At 34.3% G+C, this 18181-nt stretch overlaps 2 protein-coding genes and 1 non-coding gene across 3 annotated transcripts in view; 2 read left to right on the forward strand and 1 right to left on the reverse strand.

Moving 5' to 3' along the window:
* LOC139809969 (integrin beta-nu) overlaps positions 1-18181 on the forward strand; it is a 44051-nt gene that overhangs the window by 1431 nt on the left and 24439 nt on the right. The window contains exon 2 of the mRNA XM_071773283.1: positions 2887-3137. The gene's annotated coding sequence lies outside the window, so the exon portion shown is untranslated. The remainder of the gene's footprint in view (positions 1-2886; positions 3138-18181) is intronic.
* LOC139825152 (U1 spliceosomal RNA) lies at positions 8318-8482 on the forward strand. Its single transcript, XR_011735489.1, has one exon. It is a non-coding gene; the product is annotated as a U1 spliceosomal RNA (small nuclear RNA).
* LOC139811690 (uncharacterized) lies at positions 14988-16847 on the reverse strand. The gene is made up of 3 exons (XM_071776037.1): positions 16271-16847; positions 15908-16145; positions 14988-15825 (listed from the first exon to the last, which is right to left on the reverse strand). Exons 1-3 carry the CDS (start codon positions 16642-16644, stop codon positions 15118-15120), a joined length of 1320 nt encoding a protein of 439 aa, XP_071632138.1. The 5' UTR covers positions 16645-16847; the 3' UTR covers positions 14988-15117.

The following is an 18181-nucleotide window of genomic DNA, read 5'->3' on the forward strand; positions in this document are numbered from 1 at the left end:
ACCTTCGTGGTCATTAGGGGTCAGCATGACCCCATAAATTTTTTAAAGCAGAATTACACTAACAATATTACACTTACTTTGCGATATTTTTTCAATACGTTAATATTAAATAATTAAAAAAAATAATATTGCGGCAGGTTTTACAACATTCAGTAATTTTTTCAGATCAAAATAATAAAAACTGTAAAAATGGCAGCCGAGAGATTAAAGTCGCTGGGGTCGTTTTGACCCCGGTGTGACCATTATGAAACTGTAGATAAGTGTGAGCACGAAGGGTTAAATAGACATTTTGATATCGGTTTATTATTGTGACTTTACTGTGGTGCAAATTTTAATATTGCAAGAAAACTACCTGGTTATATTTTTCGAATCTTTGAAGGTACTTTTAGTATGATATTCTTTATACATTAAACATAAATTCATCCAGTTCTTAACATTTTTAATAGTTACTTTTGTTATAGATAATTAATAATTAATACGCAGTATATAAGTTTACATCCATTAAAAAATTTTGAAATTTATTAAAAATACTCTTAAAAACTAACTGGTAAAAACATTTTAAAAGATTTACATGTTAACATTAGTTGTAAAAAGACTTATGTTTTAAATTTTATGCGAGTTTATTTCTGATTCTCCTTTTCAACCTCCTTAATTGCATTACTAATGAGTGCGGCTCATGCAAGCGCGAAAGATTGCATTTCTGGATTGCGTAGGAAGTTGTCATCCCACATAATTCCAGAATCGTGCGTCCTTCGTCATTATCTAACGCCACTGATCTCAATCATCGACAATGTTACATTACTCCTAAACGGCAAAATAAATAATGTGGATAATATAAAACTGACACTATTTTTACTAAAATTAATTAATTTTATTGCTATATAGCAATAGCTATATAGAAAGCAATCCAAGGCTTACGATTAGGTAGCATGTAGTACTTAAGTGAAACACACATACATGTCAAATCACCAGCGAAAAAAATCATCAGTGAGAAAATTGTAGTAAGATAACAACGAGAAATTTGCAGTTTTTGATATTATGTATCTATATATATAAGTACCGTTGTATGTATGTATGAATGTATGTATGTATGTATGTATGTATGTATGTATGTATGTATGTATGTATGTATATGTATGTCTGACCGCGAACTACTCATTCGTTAGTGGACCGAATTTTTATCAAGGGTACATGAAATAGGGGTAGAATTTCCCGGGGAGTGCCATAAAGTATATATTATTTTGCTACCGATTTTTTGGAAACCGATTTTTCTAATTTTTTTAATTTTTCGGGAAATAATCGACCGAATTTAAAAGAATTATATATGAAACAAAGGTAGAATTTTCCGGGGAGTGCTATAAAGTGTATAATTTTTCGTTACCGATCTTTTTGGACACCAGTTACAAAATTTTTCCAATTTTTTGGAAATTAATTGACCGAATCTTAAAAAATTATATGAAGTAGGGGTAGAACTTCCCGGGGATTGCCATAAAATGTATAATTTTTCGTTACCAATCTTTGGGGAAATCGGTATCAGAAAATTCTCCAATTTTTCGGAAATTAATTGACCAAATCTCAAACAATTACATATAAAATAAAGGTAGAATTTCCCCGGGATTGCTATAAAGTGTACAATTTTTTGTTACCGATTTTTTTGGGAACCGGTTACAAATTTTTTTCAATTTTTCGGAAATTAATTGACCAAATCTTAAAAAATTATATATGAAATAGGAGTCGTGTCAAAATTTTTTTAATTTTTGGAGGATGTTTAATTTTTTATTAATGGAAATAATTTTTCATTAATGAATTGATTTTCTTGAAACCGGTTACAAAGTTTTTCCAATTTTTTTAAAAAGTTTCCGATTTTTGTTTAAAAACATGTACGTGATTGTTCTAATTTCCTCAAATTTTGAGATATTAGCTGAATTTTTTTAGAAATAATTTTTCGTTATTTTCTTAAAAACAATGCCCAAATTTTTCTAATTTTTCGGGGATGGCAAAGACGTGTATAATTTTTCATAATCAATTTTTTGGAAACCGGTTTCAAAATTTTCTAATTTTTTGAGGATGGCTACGATGAGTTTATAGAAAAATTGCTAATAATAAAGGGGTTTCCGATTTCTGCTCCAATTTCCGTAAATTTTGAGATATCAAGCTGAATTTTTTTTATGGATAATTTTTCGTTGCCGATTTTTGTGGAAACCGGTTACAAAATTTTTCAAATTTCTCGGGAGTTAATTGATCGAATTTTAAAGAATTGTATATGAAATAAAGGTAGAATTTCCTGGGGTTTGCTATAAAATGTATAATTTTTTGTTACCGATCTTTTGGGAAACCGGTTACGAAATTTTTTCAATTTTTCGGGAGTTAATTGATCGAATTTTAAAGAATTGTATATGAAATAAAGGTAGAATTTTCTGGGGTTTGCTATAAAGTGTATAATTTTTTGTTACCAATCTTTTGGGAAACCGGTTACAAAATTTTTTTAATTTTTCGGGAATTAATTGACCGAATCTTAAAGAATTACATATAAAATAGAGGTAAAATTTCCCGGGGATTGATATAAAGTGTATAATTTTTTGTTACCGATTTTTTTGGGAACCGGTTACAAAATTTTTCCAATTTTTTGGGAATTAATTGACCAAATCTTAAAGAATTATATATGAAATAAGAGTCGTGTCAAAATTTTTTTAATTTTTGGAGGATAAGTTTAATTTCTTATTAATGGATAATTTTTCATTAAGAATTGATTTTCTTGAAACCAATGCCAAAATTTTTCTAATTTTTTGATGGTTTCGAAAAGAGAAAATAAAATGGAAAAAATGAAAGAGAGTTAATAATATAACGGGTCTTGTAAAATTCGTAATTTATTGCATATCCCCGCAGGGTTCGCAATCTACTACCAATACTACCCTTCTCCTCTCACTTTAACTCTTTGGACCAACGGGTTAACGTCTCTTTCCGAAAAACGGAGCCCAGTTTTCTCCGCACAAGAGCCTATCTTGCACGGAGGGGCGCAGCTATCGGAAAAACATTCCATGCTTCATGGCTCTAGTGGACTCGAACCTGGTTCCTCAGATTACGAGTCTGGCGCTCTACCACTAGACCACACTGCCGCCCTACAGGATATTTTCTCAGTAAGTACAAAAAATTGTAGCAGATATTCTACTGAAAATTGTTAAACTTGGAAAAAAAATAGTGCCGTGCCATTTTTTCACTAAAAAAAACTTAATATGATTACCCATACGCATGCTCTTGGTAGATTTTAAAAACGAAGCAGTTTAGGGCATATGTTTATAGCACTTTTTTTTTCTAAAATAAGCCATAGAATATTCCCTTCAATTTTTTGACTTGCTCTGCCTCTCATCTTCTCCCTCTCCACTTCATCTCTCATATATCCAGGTGTCCTCCAATTTAATCCAAATACCCATCTGAGGTATCTCTCCTGTATACCTTCTACCTCATTCCTTTCTTTCCATCCCCATATTTCCGCTCCGTATCCCATCACTGTCCATATCAAGGTGTCATATAACCAGATCCTTCTTTTCCAATCCTTTTTTCACATTCTTTTTCCTATCCCCCAAACTTCCTTTATTACTCTCGCCGTCTTCCTTCTTTTCTCTCTAATGTGCGCTTCTTGTCCCCCATTTTCCTTCAGTGTATATCCAAGGTATTTGAATTCCTTAACTTCCTCTAATTTCTTTCCTTTCTATCTCTAGTCATACTTCTTCTTCCTTTTTCCACCCTTTCTGAATCTCATAACTTTTGTTTTCTCTATGCTCAATGTTAATCTCTTCCTATCCAAGTATCCCTCTAACCTGCTTATCATCGATCTCATGTCCTGTTCCTGCTCCGCCATCAAAGCTATATCATCCGCATACATTAAAGTGTAAATTTTCTCCCCCCTCAGCTTCACCCTCACACCTCCCCCCCATCCCCCTTCTTCATATAATCTTCCAAATCTGCGATTAATAAGGTAAAGAGTATCGGGCTTAATGGACATCCTTGCCTCACGCCCTTCGCCATCCAGAATGCTCCTCCACTCTCCTTGTATGATCTTGTATATCGATGACATAATCATTATCTCTCTATAATCCTTCACCTCTCGCCCTTCTCCTTTCTTTATTATTGGAATTATTTCCTTTTTCTTTCATTGTTCCGGCCAACCTTCCCCTCTCCAAACCCTTTTACATATTTCCCATATCCATTTCACCATTTCTTCTCCTCCAAATTTCCATGCTTTGTTAGGTATCCCATCATTGCCTATTGTGCTTTTCCTGTTTTCAATTTCTTTATTACATTTCTTACCGCCTCCAATTTTATTTCATCCTCTTCTTGCCTGTCCCTTCCCCCTTCCCCTTTCACTACTCTACTCTCCACCCCACCCATTAACTCCATGAAGTACTCCTTCCACTCTTCGAGCTTTATATCTTCGTTTATCCTCCTTCTTCTCTTTCTTACTCTGCCTATCAACTCCCATACTTTTCCTTCAATTTTCGCTTCCCCTATCTCTCTTATCATCCTATCCTTTTCCTCTTTTTTTTCTTTCTTTTGCACATCTCTCTGTATTCCCTCCTTTCTTCTCTGTACCTTTCCACCTCTTCTTTTCCTTTCCTCCACTTTCTTAATTTTCTCCTAACCTCTCCCTTTCTCTCCCTGCATTCTTCATCCCACCATCCTCTTCTGTTCTTGTTAGTCATTCTCCCGCTCTCATTTTCATTCTCCTCTATTACTTTTCTTATCTTCGACATTCCTTCTTCTATCTCTTCTTGTATCTCTCTTTTTCCCCTTTCTATCATCCCTAGTCTCTCTCTAAATTGTGTTCTTCCCTCCTCACTCCATATTCCTCTTCTCCTCATTCTTTCTCCTTCTCTCCTTTTCTGCTTTCCCTTTGGGTTGCCTCTCACCCAGATTACTAGCGGATGATGATCTGAGTCTACTCTTCTCCTACTTCCAGCCTTTCCACTTTTTCTCTAACCTCTTCATCTCCCATTACGTAATCTATAACCGTCTCACCTTTCTCTCCTGTGTATGTAAATTCCTCCTCTTCATCTCCTTTTACATTTCCATTTAATATCATCCATCCCCTTTCCTCGATAAATTCCAATAGCTTTCTACCGTCCCTATTTATTTTCTTGTCTTTTGATCTTTTCCCCCTTTCTTCTATTCTTCCTTCGTGCTCTTCTTCCCATCCGCCTTCCTCACCCGTTCTAGCGTTAAAGTCTCCACCTATTATAGTCCTTACCCCCATTTCCCCCTCCTCCGTCCAATCTTTCAAACCTTCTAGTTTCTTGTCCATATTATTTACATATATTCCTACTATTTTTCAAATTTCTTTCCCTATTCTTATCTTGCATTCGATCTTTTACCACTTATCTCTTCTATCCTTTTCCGTATTCCTACTAGCATGCCTCGCCCTGCCTTTTTTGTATTTCCTGGTCGCTATTTGCACTCTCCATCTAAATTCGTTTGGGACCTTTTCTTTCATTTTCTCCCATCCCCTCTCATCCAACCATGTCTCCATCATTATCACTACGTCCCATTCCTTTATCCCTTCCCAGAACTCCTTATCCTTGTTTGCTACACCCGCTACGTTCCAGAAGGCCACCTTCCACGTCTCATCCTCCCTCCTTTTTTTTCCTTTCCTTCTCTCCTCATCTTCCTTATCCTCCTCTCTGACCTTTCCTCCTACGTTCTCTTCTTCCTCCTTCTTTTTATCTTCATTGTCCTCCTCACCTTCTTGTTCTGCATTGTCTTCCACCTCTGCTTCTCTTATCTCATCCCTTATATCCTCATCTCCTCTCTTTCTCCTATTCCTTATGCCTTCTTCTTTCCTATCGTCTTTCCTTTCCTTATGACTTCCAAAAATTACTCCTCTCCTCTAACTTTCCTTTATCTTCGTTCCATTTTAGCTATTTGTTGTCCACCCACATCTTTTGGTAACCAATTGTAGTTTTCTTTCCTGCCTCTCTTTCCTCTTTTGCTCTCCTTCTTATTTCTTTCTGTATCTATCTTTCTATTTTAGAGAGGTCGTCATCCAAGAAGCTTTCATATTTCCTTCCTAACTCCTTTCTTTTTGTCATTATCTCTCTTTTGGCTTCCCAGTTCCTACATTTTATCATCGTCATTTTATTATCTCCGTATCCTACTTCTTGTACTTCCTCAATGGCCACATTTATTTTATTTATTTCTCCTATCATCTTCTCAATTTTCTCTTTTCTTTCTGTCTCGTTTCCTCTCGTCGCTTCTTTCACAATTATATTGTTTTTTCTCCTTCTTCTCTCCGTCTCATTTCTATATTCTTTTCTATCTCCTTCATTTTCCCTATTAAGTCTATTCCTTCATTTCCCTCTATTCCACTCAAGTCTACCTTCTCGAGACTTCTCCAGACTTTTTAATCTTTCCTCCACCGACTTTCTTTGCTTTTTCCATATTTCCTCTCTCCTTTTGAATTCTTCCTTTTTAACTTTTTTATTTTATTTTTTATCTCCTCTTTATCTTTTTTCTTTTCTTTTCCTGTTCCTCCATTTTCCTTAAAATTTCCTTAAACATCTCCTCTGCTGTCATGTTCTCTTTTCCTTCTTCTCCCTTTTTAATCTTGATTGGCGGCGATCTATTTACCTTCCTTACTGCGTTAAATTTCTCCAGTATTTCCTTTTCTGCTCTTGCAGTTTCCTCCTCAATTTCTCCTCTTCCTTTTTTGAATAAAATCTTTGAGTGAGCCTGCGCTATCTGTTCTCCCTCTTAACTTGGCTAGCTCCTCCGCCTTCGTTGGCCTGCCTTTTGTTTTCTTTCCACTATTGCCTTCTTTCTTCTCCTCCTTACCGCCTTGCTGCACACTCTCTGTTACTCTTTCCTTCTCTATCTCCATCCGCCACCTTTAACATTATCTATCTCTCTAGCTTTTGTATGCCAATGTTTACCGATATTTCCTATCCCTTCTAATATCCCTAGCCTGCCTCTCTCACCGCCCTGTTCTCCGTCTATACTCCGCGTGCTCCCTGCCCGCGGCCGCTCTCCTCACGCACGCTTTCCGCACTCTTTTCTCCCTCTATCCTTCCCTTTCACGACCTCCCTTCACTTCTTCGCGCACTCTCGCTCCTCCACTCTCTCCCCTTTACATGCACACCTCCACCAGACCTCTCCTAAGCTCTCACCACTACCAAAATGAGTTCGAATAACCACCACGTGTCACACTCTATCGTACCGGAAACGGTAGTCCTAATAACAAATAAATAGTCTCAGGTAAATTATTTTTCTTCTCTTATTTTAAAAATTATTAATTAATTGAATATAAATAACTTAATTATTGCAGTTAAAGGTGGTTTAAAAAATAATTATGTTAATGTTATATATACTTAGGGTTGTGTGGGGTGATGTGCAACACTTTTTTTCGTTGCTCGGAAAACATGTCCAAAAATCAAATTCTTGAATATATCATGGCTGTGTAATGTAGAGGAAGGAAAATACTAAAATTCTGCGTGATTAGATTTTCAAAATTTTAAATTTTTCCTAAAAATTTTTCGAGTTTTCAAAAAAACGTCTGTTTTAGTATTTTTAAATTTTCTTGGGGTGATGTGCAACACAGGTAAAATTAAGGTAAAAAATGCATGAATATCGACATTAATCGACTTAAATGTTAAATTTGAGCTTCTTAAATACAAATTAATCGAAATCTGGTGAACAAAAAATTTCACTGTGTGTAATCGACCTCTGACAAATGGAAATTTCACAAAAAAAAAACATTTTTTATTTAATTTTTTATTTATTTATCGCTTAAAAATTAATATAATGAAAGAAAAACGCTAAAAATTTTATTTTTCATCATCTGAATCGCAGTTATCACAAGTAAAATAGTTGCGCCCTTGCATGTCGACAGTGTTGCACATCACCCCAAACACGCTATTTTGCGCGGACTGGCGTGACACCAACACAATGTAAGGAAATCACAAAATTGCTTTGGATTATTAAACGCACTTGAAAAACTAACAATATAAAAATATTTACCTGTAAGATGACTAAAACCAATTCACGAAATCACTATGAATGTGAAAAGCAAAAAAAACTTTCAGCTCGAGAAATTTAACTCGCTTTTCGTACAGCAAACCAGGGTGCGTGCTATCTTGCGAGTCATTTATCTAAAACAAGGTACTGTCGACACAAACACATGGCAGTATGCGGTTCTGTCAAATGTCGACATGCAGACCAGGAATCGGAAACGTTGCACATCACCCCACACAACCCTATATATAATTTGTTGTGAGACTAATTATTTATACGGCGGATGGGTGCGGCTAATAGTATGGGCTTGCGCGCCATACTTACCTGGCGCAGAGGTTACCGTGATCATGAAGGCGGTTCCTCCAGGGCGAGGCTCTTCCATTGCACCACGGTTGAGCTGACCCTTGCGAATATCCCTAATGTGGATATCTCGGGCGTACAATTTTTGTTATTTATTATTAAAAATTAGTAATCATTTTTAACTAATTATTAATTTTCAAATAAGTAGTAATTTATTTTTGACAAACTATTAATTATTTTAGTAATAAACAATTTATTTCTACTAATTACCAATGCCAAAAAGAAATTAATTCATTTTCGCTTAAATACTAATTTTCACTAGAAACTAAATATTTTTCTCTGACAAATCACCAATTTTTTAAGTAATGCGTAATTCACTTCTACCTAAATATTTTTAATTTTTACATAATTAGTAATTTTTTGTAACTAATAACTAAACATCGGATTTTTTATATGCAGATTGGTGGAAAAGAGCAATTAATAACTAAGATTACGTTATTTAAAATGTTCAACATATTTAAATCTGATATAAGTTGCAATATAAAGATGTTAGGCATTATAAATAACATAATCGTAGTTATTAATTGCTTCTTTCTACCAATCTGCACATAAAAAATCCTACGTCTACTAATAACTAATTTTCTATTTCAATAAAACTTTAGGTAAATATGTAGAATAACGGCACTCTCTTAAATTCTTTTGAAATTTTCAAATTTTGTGTATTTTGGATAGTAAAAAAGATTCTCAGAAGGAAAATTATTGTTTATATTCCGTTTGTTAATTAATACTTAAAATACCACGATGTCGGTAAGTAAAGAAACAATAATTTATGAACATACATTTTGCTTTTTACTATTAGATCACATGTTATTTACAACTTCATTCAATTATATATTTTAAAAATATAATCTTTAGCATAGAATAGCATAAATACCGAGTATTCTCTGCTTTAACCGAAAGCACAAACTGTTGTCTGCTTTAATTGTGATCCTTTAAACTAAAACATTTTTTGAATAAATTTGGGCCATGTATTCATATTACTAATTATATCTTGAATTGCAAGCAAGGACTATTATTAATTTGTTCTATTGAATAATATAATATATCAATCAGATACTATATTGAAGATTGTAAATAACATAATATAATATGATCTAATTGAAGTAAGAAGCGAAATATGTATCCATAAATTATCGTTTCAATTATCATCGTGATATTTTAAGTATTAATTAGAAACAAACGGAACATGAGCGACGGTTTTCCTTCTCAGAATTTATTACACAAAATGTACTAAAAAGTAATTAAGATACTTCGGAAAAATCTTTATTACGCGATAGTGCCTGTCACACGTGCATATAAATACAATAAATTTTTCAGAAAAATAGTGCCTATCACACGTGTATATATAGATATATATCTGTATATACAGATTACTTTCTCGTTATCTCTTTAACTTTTACAACTTTAAGACAGCATATACGTACGTGTGCGATTTTTGATATACCTTTTTTCTTAAAAATCTCAGCATTAGCTCCCTGCGGTCAATATAAACATATGTTACCACTATCTGTCATCACTTTTTTTCTTGAGGTTATTATCCCTCGGGTGAAGAAAATTTAACATGCCTCTTTCCCGGCAAATGAGCGCGCTGAACGTAGAACGCACTGTTTGCACTGAGCGCACACGTATATGCTGTAAGCCGATCCAGCTGCGTAACGATTATATCGAGATCTCAAAATTTCAGGTACTCGCAACTCGTCGCGCCGCGTAAAGATATATATACGGTCTCGCATCGCGTGTACTTGGCGCGAGACACTGTTGCGAATATCCAATAATAATTAACTCACGTATTAATTGTTAGAATACTTTAATATTGCACTCAGATATATTTTACATGTATCTGTTAGCAGGGCGCGGTTCTTTCTAGTTATACGTAGAGCCATCTGCACTGAAGACTGAATATAAAACTAGTCCCTAGATTTTTAAATGGGAGCGCATGGATATTACCAACTTAAAATATAAAATATAAAATAAACTGTTATGTTGACTAGAGTTATTAAATAATTATGCTTGAAGAAAGAATTTTTAAAAACATCAACACTCTCCTTTATTTAATAACTTACAAACTCCTAAATTATTACATAATTGTTGAAATCGGTTAGCAAACAAAGGCTTTGTAAGTCCGCGAGTTGTTTCTCTGTATCTACTTTTAAAATTGTTATTTCACCGGCAGTAACTAGTTCGCGAACAAAGAAATATCTTATACGAATATGTTTCGTTTTTTGATGATACTCCGGATTATTGGCAAGTCGAATGGCAGCTTCATTGTCCACTTGTAAATCAGGCGTTGCGTTCAACTGATTAAGTTCAGTTAAAAGCCTCTTAATCCAGATGATTTCTTGTGCTGCCTCACTGGCTGCTACAACTTCAGCTTCTGTTGTGGATATTGCAACTGAACTTTGTCGTTGACTAATCCAGGTAATAGGTGCATCGGAATATAGACAGAGTACACCCGAAGTAGATCGTCCTGTGTCAATAAGATCACCACCATGATCTGCATCGCTGTAACATTCTAAAACACCTTTACTCATAGACTTGTAAATAATTCCATAGTCAGTGGTGCCTTTTAAATAGCGAACGATCCTTTTAACCCTGATCACATCTCGTTCTTCTGGATTTTCGAGCTTTCTTGATACTACTCCAACAGCATATGCGATGTCAGGTCGAGTTCCACACATCAAAAACATCAGAGCTCCAATAGCTTGTCTGTATGGAAAGTCAGTGTTAAGAGGACTCTTCTCAGTATCGTTGTCTCTAACAATAGGAGTCGTGACAGCTCTGCAGCTGCTCATGCCGAATCGTTCTAGTATTTTCTTGATGTAGTGAGTTTGACTAACTCGTATAGAGCCATCTTCTTCTCTGTTGATTTCTAATTCCAGGAAAAATGATGCCGGTTTTTAAGTAATTTTAAACTCCTTCTTGAGATCGTCGATAAATTGCTGAAGTTCTCTCTTACTATTAGCTGCAATCAGCCCATCATCCACGTAAAGGACAAAGTAAATTTTACTTTTACCTTTTTGTCTTATAAATAGACAAGGATCAGCTTCACTCCTTTGAAATCCTAACTTGATTAGGTAGTTGGTGAACTTTTTATTAAAACAGCGAGGAGCTTGTTTCAGGCCATACAAGCTTTTCTTCAAACAACATACCCTGCTGGAACCGTCACTGTATCCTTCAGGCTGCTTCATATATATAGTTTCCTCTAAGTCGCCATAGAGAAAAGCAGTAGACACATCTATTTGTTCAAGGAACATATCTTCGTTAGCAGCAACACTGAGTAGTGTCCGAATAGTAGATATGTTCTCGCTACAGGACTGAAAGTTTGGTCAAAATCAACACCTTTCTGTTGTGAAAAGCCCTTAATTACCAGCCTAGCTTTAAATTTATCAACAGATCCGTCGGCATTCGTTTTTACTCTGTAGACCCATTTACAGGGAATGGCTCTTTTTCCAGGAGGTAAATCTACCAACGTCCAAGTCTTATTTTCTCGAAGTGCTTTCATTTCTTGATCCATTGCCTCTTTCCAGTTATCCTGTTGATCTGAGTTTATGGCTTCAGTATAAGTTTCTGGTTCTTGAAAAGCCGCTGAAACATAGTGTATATAGTCTTCAAGTTTTTTCGGACATTTAAGTGTAGATCGATCACGAAGCTGTCGTCCAGTTGTTTCATTGTTCTTCTGAAGATCATTTTTAGCCTTCTTACTTGTGCTTTCTTGAGTTTCTTCTTTAGAATCCTCCTCAACATCCCAGTATTCTTCTTCCACTTCTTCTTCAGTCTCAGAATCCTGATCTTCGGTTTGAGTTTCTGAATCTTGAAGTACTTGATCTGGAAGATCGACATTTACTGGAATATCTATGCCTGTCTTCTGAACTAATGGCTTCTCCTCAAAAACAACGTCTCGTGATCGAATCAGCTTATTTTCTTCACACTAAATCCGGTATCCATATTGTGATCATAGCCAATCAGGATTCCTTTCACAGCTTTCCGATCCATTTTCTTTCTTCGCTGTTTTGGAACGTGTACATAGCAGGTTGATCCAATTATTCGCAAATGTTTCGTACCAGGTCTTTTATTATACCATAACTCGTATGGAGATATCTCAGGAGTATTGGAAGGCCCTGTTCGATTCAATATGTATGACGCAGTATTTATCATTTCAGCCCAAAGCTTCTGTGGAATATTTCCGTGAGCATGCATTATAGCTCTAGCTGTTTCCACAACAGTACGATTCTCCCTTTCACTGCAACCATTTTGTTGAGAGGTGTAGGGCATAGTAAACCGCTGAATAATTCCTTCCTTTTGAAGAATATCTTTGACTTGTTTGTTGTCAAATTCTCCTCCGTTGTCGCTGAGAAATTCCTTAATAACATGTCCAGCTATAAATTGATTTAATTTATCTGCTACTTTTGATTTTTCTTTGATAAAATAGATAGTTCGAAATTTTGTAAAGTCATCCTTAAATAGTACAAAGTAACGATACCCAGACATTGAACTCTCAAATGGACCACAAACATCTGAATGAACAAGCTCTCCCGGTTTCGTTGCTCTTCTTCTGGTGGAAAAAGGAAGTCGGTGAGCCTTGCCGTAGATACAGCCTTCACACAGTTCGGTGTCCATCTCCAAGTTGATATTTAGTTCCTTGTGGATCATTGTCTTTACATGTCGTTTATTTTGATGTCCATATCGCTCGTGATATAATTGAAGCAAATTTTCTTTATTAGTGACATTTATTTCAGTGGGAGAATGAGGTTTAATACATCTTATAACTAATTTAAATAAACCTCCACGTATTCCTACTAACTTTACATCTCGATTTATTTTAAGCTCGCAGGTTTCTGCTGTTGATGTAAATCTGCTTTCTGAATTCTTATCTTGTGCAGCAAGAACAGAGAATAAATTCTTTTGAATCTTGGGTACATACAACACATATCCTAGAGTAAGCTTATACCATTTTCCAACCACTGCTACTTCGACGTCTATTGTACCTTTGCCAATAGCCTCAACAGTGTCTCCATTTGCCGTGGTAATTGTATGTGCTGTTGAAAATGGCTCAAAAGTCTTGAAAAAGTTGCTGTTATTTGTAACTTGTTGCTCCATTATCCACATACCAACCGTCATTGTCACAATCAGAAGACATTACAACCGACGTTACAGTAAGAAGAGTCATATTTGTCGAACTTTTATTCGAAGAATCAGTAGCTTCTGACTTACTTGGTTTCGATGGCTTTCCATCCGCTATCCATTTTCGACACTTCTTGATCACGTGGTTAGGCTTTTTACAGTAACTGCAAATAAGTTTCTTTTTCTGCTTCGATTCATTGGAGTTCTGCTTTGAGGTGAGTGCGAGAGCTTCTTGAGATGTAGATTCGACTCCTTTGTTGGATAGAGCTTTTTCATAAGCGCAAAACTGATTTGTCAAATTATCAACAGTTCTGTCATTTCTAGACATAAGCATCCAGCTGGATTTGAAGGAAAAATAATCTTTTGGCAACGTACCTAATATTTTGCAGATTAAAAATAAATCGGGTAATTTTGGATTATTTTGAGCATCTCTACTCATTTCCTGTTTCAGATCGTTCCATAAATTTTTTAATTTAGACATGTGCGTAGCAATATCGTCAGTAGGATTTTTCTTAAAGCCGAAAAATGCAGGCAAAGATCATAAACCATGTCTTCAAACACACCGTCAAATAATTTATGAAGTTCCGTCTATACTTTTTGAGACGTAGTAAGACGCATTACCTTTTGCAAGGTTTCTTCTGACATATTTGTTGTTAAAATAATTAAGGCATTGCTGTCAGCTATAAGAAATGTATCCAATGCAATTTTATACGCTGCTCTTGCTTCAGCAGTAGCATTTTCTGGTAATGCATTAGGTTTAACTAACCTGCCTTCGACAACATCAAGCGCCCCAGGAATACCTCGTAGACAAATCCTCGCTTTGTACTTACAAGTGCTCCAATTCGATTTTCCTTCCAAATGACCAATGTTTATCAGCCTTGTCGAATCCATTTGGCTCGTAGTACAGATAACCTCAATTAGAGAAAGAACCGACTTTTTACGTAAAATACAGGATATTGTGTTTCGTCAGTGTGCTTTAACTTATAGCGAATTCGGGCGCTTGCACTGGTGCACACTGAGTGCGCACTAAGGCTTGTTTATAATCTATTCTTAAGGTGCCTTTTCATGCTGACGCTCGACGCTCATTTTCAGCGTCAAAATAGGTCACGTGATCAAAATTGACGTGACCACACTAGATGGTCGGTTGACGCCAGCGTCAACAACAAGAAATTCGATTTTTCCAACTTCAAGCGTCAAGCCGTGTATATGCGTGTATCAGTAGGATATTACCAGTTAGGTTAGGTAACTCAATAATCTTACAAATAACTAAAAATTAATACATTTGTAATTATTGTATTGGAAAATGAACGTTTGCGCATATAAGTATTATTTATGGCAACATGATTGTTTAAAAATAATTAACAAACAAAAAAGTGATTACAAATGTGATATTACGACATATTATATGATATAGTGATATAAGTATGTGATTACAAATGTGATATTACATTATATAAATGTGGAATGTAATTATATATAAGTATGTATTAAAAACTCCAAGAATTTTAGTTTTATTTTTATCTCTTATTTTTTACTATGTTAGGCATACACACTAATTAATAAATACAACACAATACATGTAATAAACTGAATAAAAAATTTTCATACTAATATATAGGTAATTTTAAAATTTGTTTAGCACTGGTCAAACTGCCATGGCACAGCACCTTCACTGTTAAAATAATGACAACATTCATTACGTATTTTGATAGCTGTACGTGAACTATTATTTGTACTGCATCTAGTGATATCTACTAATGCACTGTAGTTAGACAAATCTTGCCTCCAACTACCAGGAATAAATCCTTCAGGTCCATCACGATCTACCATTGTTTCAAGTACATATTCAGAATCTTCATAGTTTATTCGAAGCCAATTATGTAAACACACAAGAGCTTGAATGAGTGTCGCAGTTTTATCTATTTTGCAATCAATATGTCTTCTCAAAATCCTCCATTGGCTACTGAGTATACCAAATGTATTTTCAATTATTCGCCTTGCTCTACTTAAACGATAATTATAGATAATTCTGTCTTCATTAAGACTTTTCCCTGGATAAGGTCGCATTAAATATTCTGATAAAGGAAAGGCTTCATCTCCTATTAATACGTAAGGCATATCAACTCCTTCAAATGACAAAGGTTCCCATTCTGGCAAGTTCATCTCTTTATTTATGAATTTTTGTCCTATTAAGGAATCTCTGAAGATTCCACCATCACTTCGTCGTCCATATGCACCAATATCAACAAAAGTAAATCTATATTTAGCATCACAAATAGCTAAAAGCACAATACTGTGACAATTTTTATAATTATAATAAGAGGAACCAGCATTAGCAGGACACTAAAATAAATAATTGAAAATGTTTTTTCATTATTACACAACAAATTAAAAAAATACATATATAATAAAATTTTTCATATACCTGAATTACTATATGTTTCCCGTCAATTGCTCCTATGCAATGATTAAAATTCCACAGATCCTCGAATTCTTTTGCAATACGTAACCATCCATTTTTGTCAATATTTGATGGTAAAACTTCTGGTTGAAGACAATTCCATATTGCTTGACATGTTTCTGATATAATATTACTCACAGTAGTCAATCCAATTAAATATTGATAATGTAAAGAAGTCATCGAATCACCAGAAGCTAAATATCTAAAATATATAGATTAATTTAAGTTACAAGTACATTATTAATTAATTATTAAAAAATATTAAAATTATTTAAATAAATAAATTATTGTAACAACAAAGATATTTATTGTATAAAAATGTTTTACCTCAAAGTAATTGATAATCGTTCTGCTGTTGAAATTGGTTCTCTGCATAAATTTTGTTTAGAAATTATAGGTCCCACTATAATTAGTAATTCCTCAAATTGTACACGTGTCATACGAAAATAGTTAAGGAATATAGAACTATCTAATGAAACTATTGGAAATAACGAATGGTAGAAACCATGCCTTTTTCGTTCTTCAAGTAATGGATTCACCCAGAACCGTTTCTTCGAATATACTTGTTTATATTGCTCATTTTCCAATAAAATTATTAAAAGTGCAGCAACAATTTTTTTTCTTTTTTCTCTTTTTTGTTTGTTAATTATTTTTAAACAATCATGTTGCCATAAATAATACTTATATGCGCAAACGTTCATTTTCCAATACAATAATTACAAATGTATTAATTTTTAGTTATTTGTAAGATTATTGAGTTACCTAACCTAACTGGTAATATCCTACTGATACACGCATATACACGGCTTGACGCTTGAAGTTGGAAAAATCGAACTTCTTGTTGTTGACGCTGGCGTCAACCGACCATCTAGTGTGGTCACGTCAATTTTGATCACGTGACCTATTTTGACGCTGAAAATGAGCGTCGAGCGTCAGCATGAAAAGGCACCTTATATTTAAAGTTGCTTAAATACACATTTAAAAACTTTTTAGCCAAAAAAACAATCTGTAATATTTATATGGATGCTGTACAAATCATTTTATAGACTAAGAAGTATTTAAGATGATCTGTAAATATAACAATTGATTAAGAACAAGCCTTAGTGCGCACTCAGTGTGCACTAGTGCAAGCGTCCGAATTCGCTATTAGTGCATCACTGGGCCCATAACCTGTTGCGAATGTCCAATAATAATTAACTTACGTATTATTTGTTAGAATACTTTAATATTGCACTCAGATAGATTTTACATGTATCTGTTAGCAGGGCGCGGTTCTTTCTAGTTATACGTAGAGTCTAGTTATACGTAGAGCCATCTGCACTGAAGACTGAATATAAAACTAGTCCCTAGATTTTTAAGTGGGAGCGCATGGATATTACCAACTTAAAATATAAAATATAAAATAAACTGTTATGTTGACTAGAGTTATTAAATAATTATATGCTTAAAGAAAGAATTTTTAAAAACATCAACAGACACTACCGTGTTTCTTGATCTGTTTTCTACTACGGCTGCGGTCCGATTGTTTGAAGTCGGCGCCAAATTAGTAATTACTAAATTGATTTGGCGCCGACTACAAAAATTGAAAGGGATTCTTAAAAGTATTACTCATTTTGCACCAATTTCAAAAAATTGAAAGGAATTCTTAAAAGTATTATTGTATACTTTTTAAAGCTTTTTTTAATTTTTTTTAATTTTTTAAATATTTTTTAGAGCTTTTTTTAAAGTCGGTTTTATTAAAAAAAAATTTTATTTTATACTTTTTTAGTGCTTCATTAAATTAATATAATGTACTAAAACCTTTCTGGAGGATTGCTCTATAGGACAGTGAAAACCGCATTTAAATCCGTCCAGTAGTTTTAGAGAAAATCGCGGACATACATATAAGGCCGAATATAGAACCTCCTTTTTTTAAGTTAGGCGACATTTTCCATAAAAGTAGAGGGGATAATGTTGGTACTAAAGAAAATCTTTAGGTGATACAATTTAATTTTTGTAGATTATTAGCACTGCGTAAGTAGTAATCTGTTAATTAGAAGAAGCCTTTTTCAAAATATACGCGCACGAATACAAAATAATCAAACCTTTTTGACGCATGCGTGATAATGAAAGAACAGTATTTGTTATTTGTTTTAAGACTTCTATGTAATCTTCGGTATTTCTATTTTCAATTATTGTATACCGCTATACTTATAGAATGCATATCACTTATTGTTAGCTCTCATATGATAAATATAT

Source organism: Temnothorax longispinosus, chromosome 1 (genome assembly GCF_030848805.1).
Source record: "Temnothorax longispinosus isolate EJ_2023e chromosome 1, Tlon_JGU_v1, whole genome shotgun sequence".
NCBI lineage: Eukaryota > Metazoa > Arthropoda > Insecta > Hymenoptera > Formicidae > Temnothorax > Temnothorax longispinosus.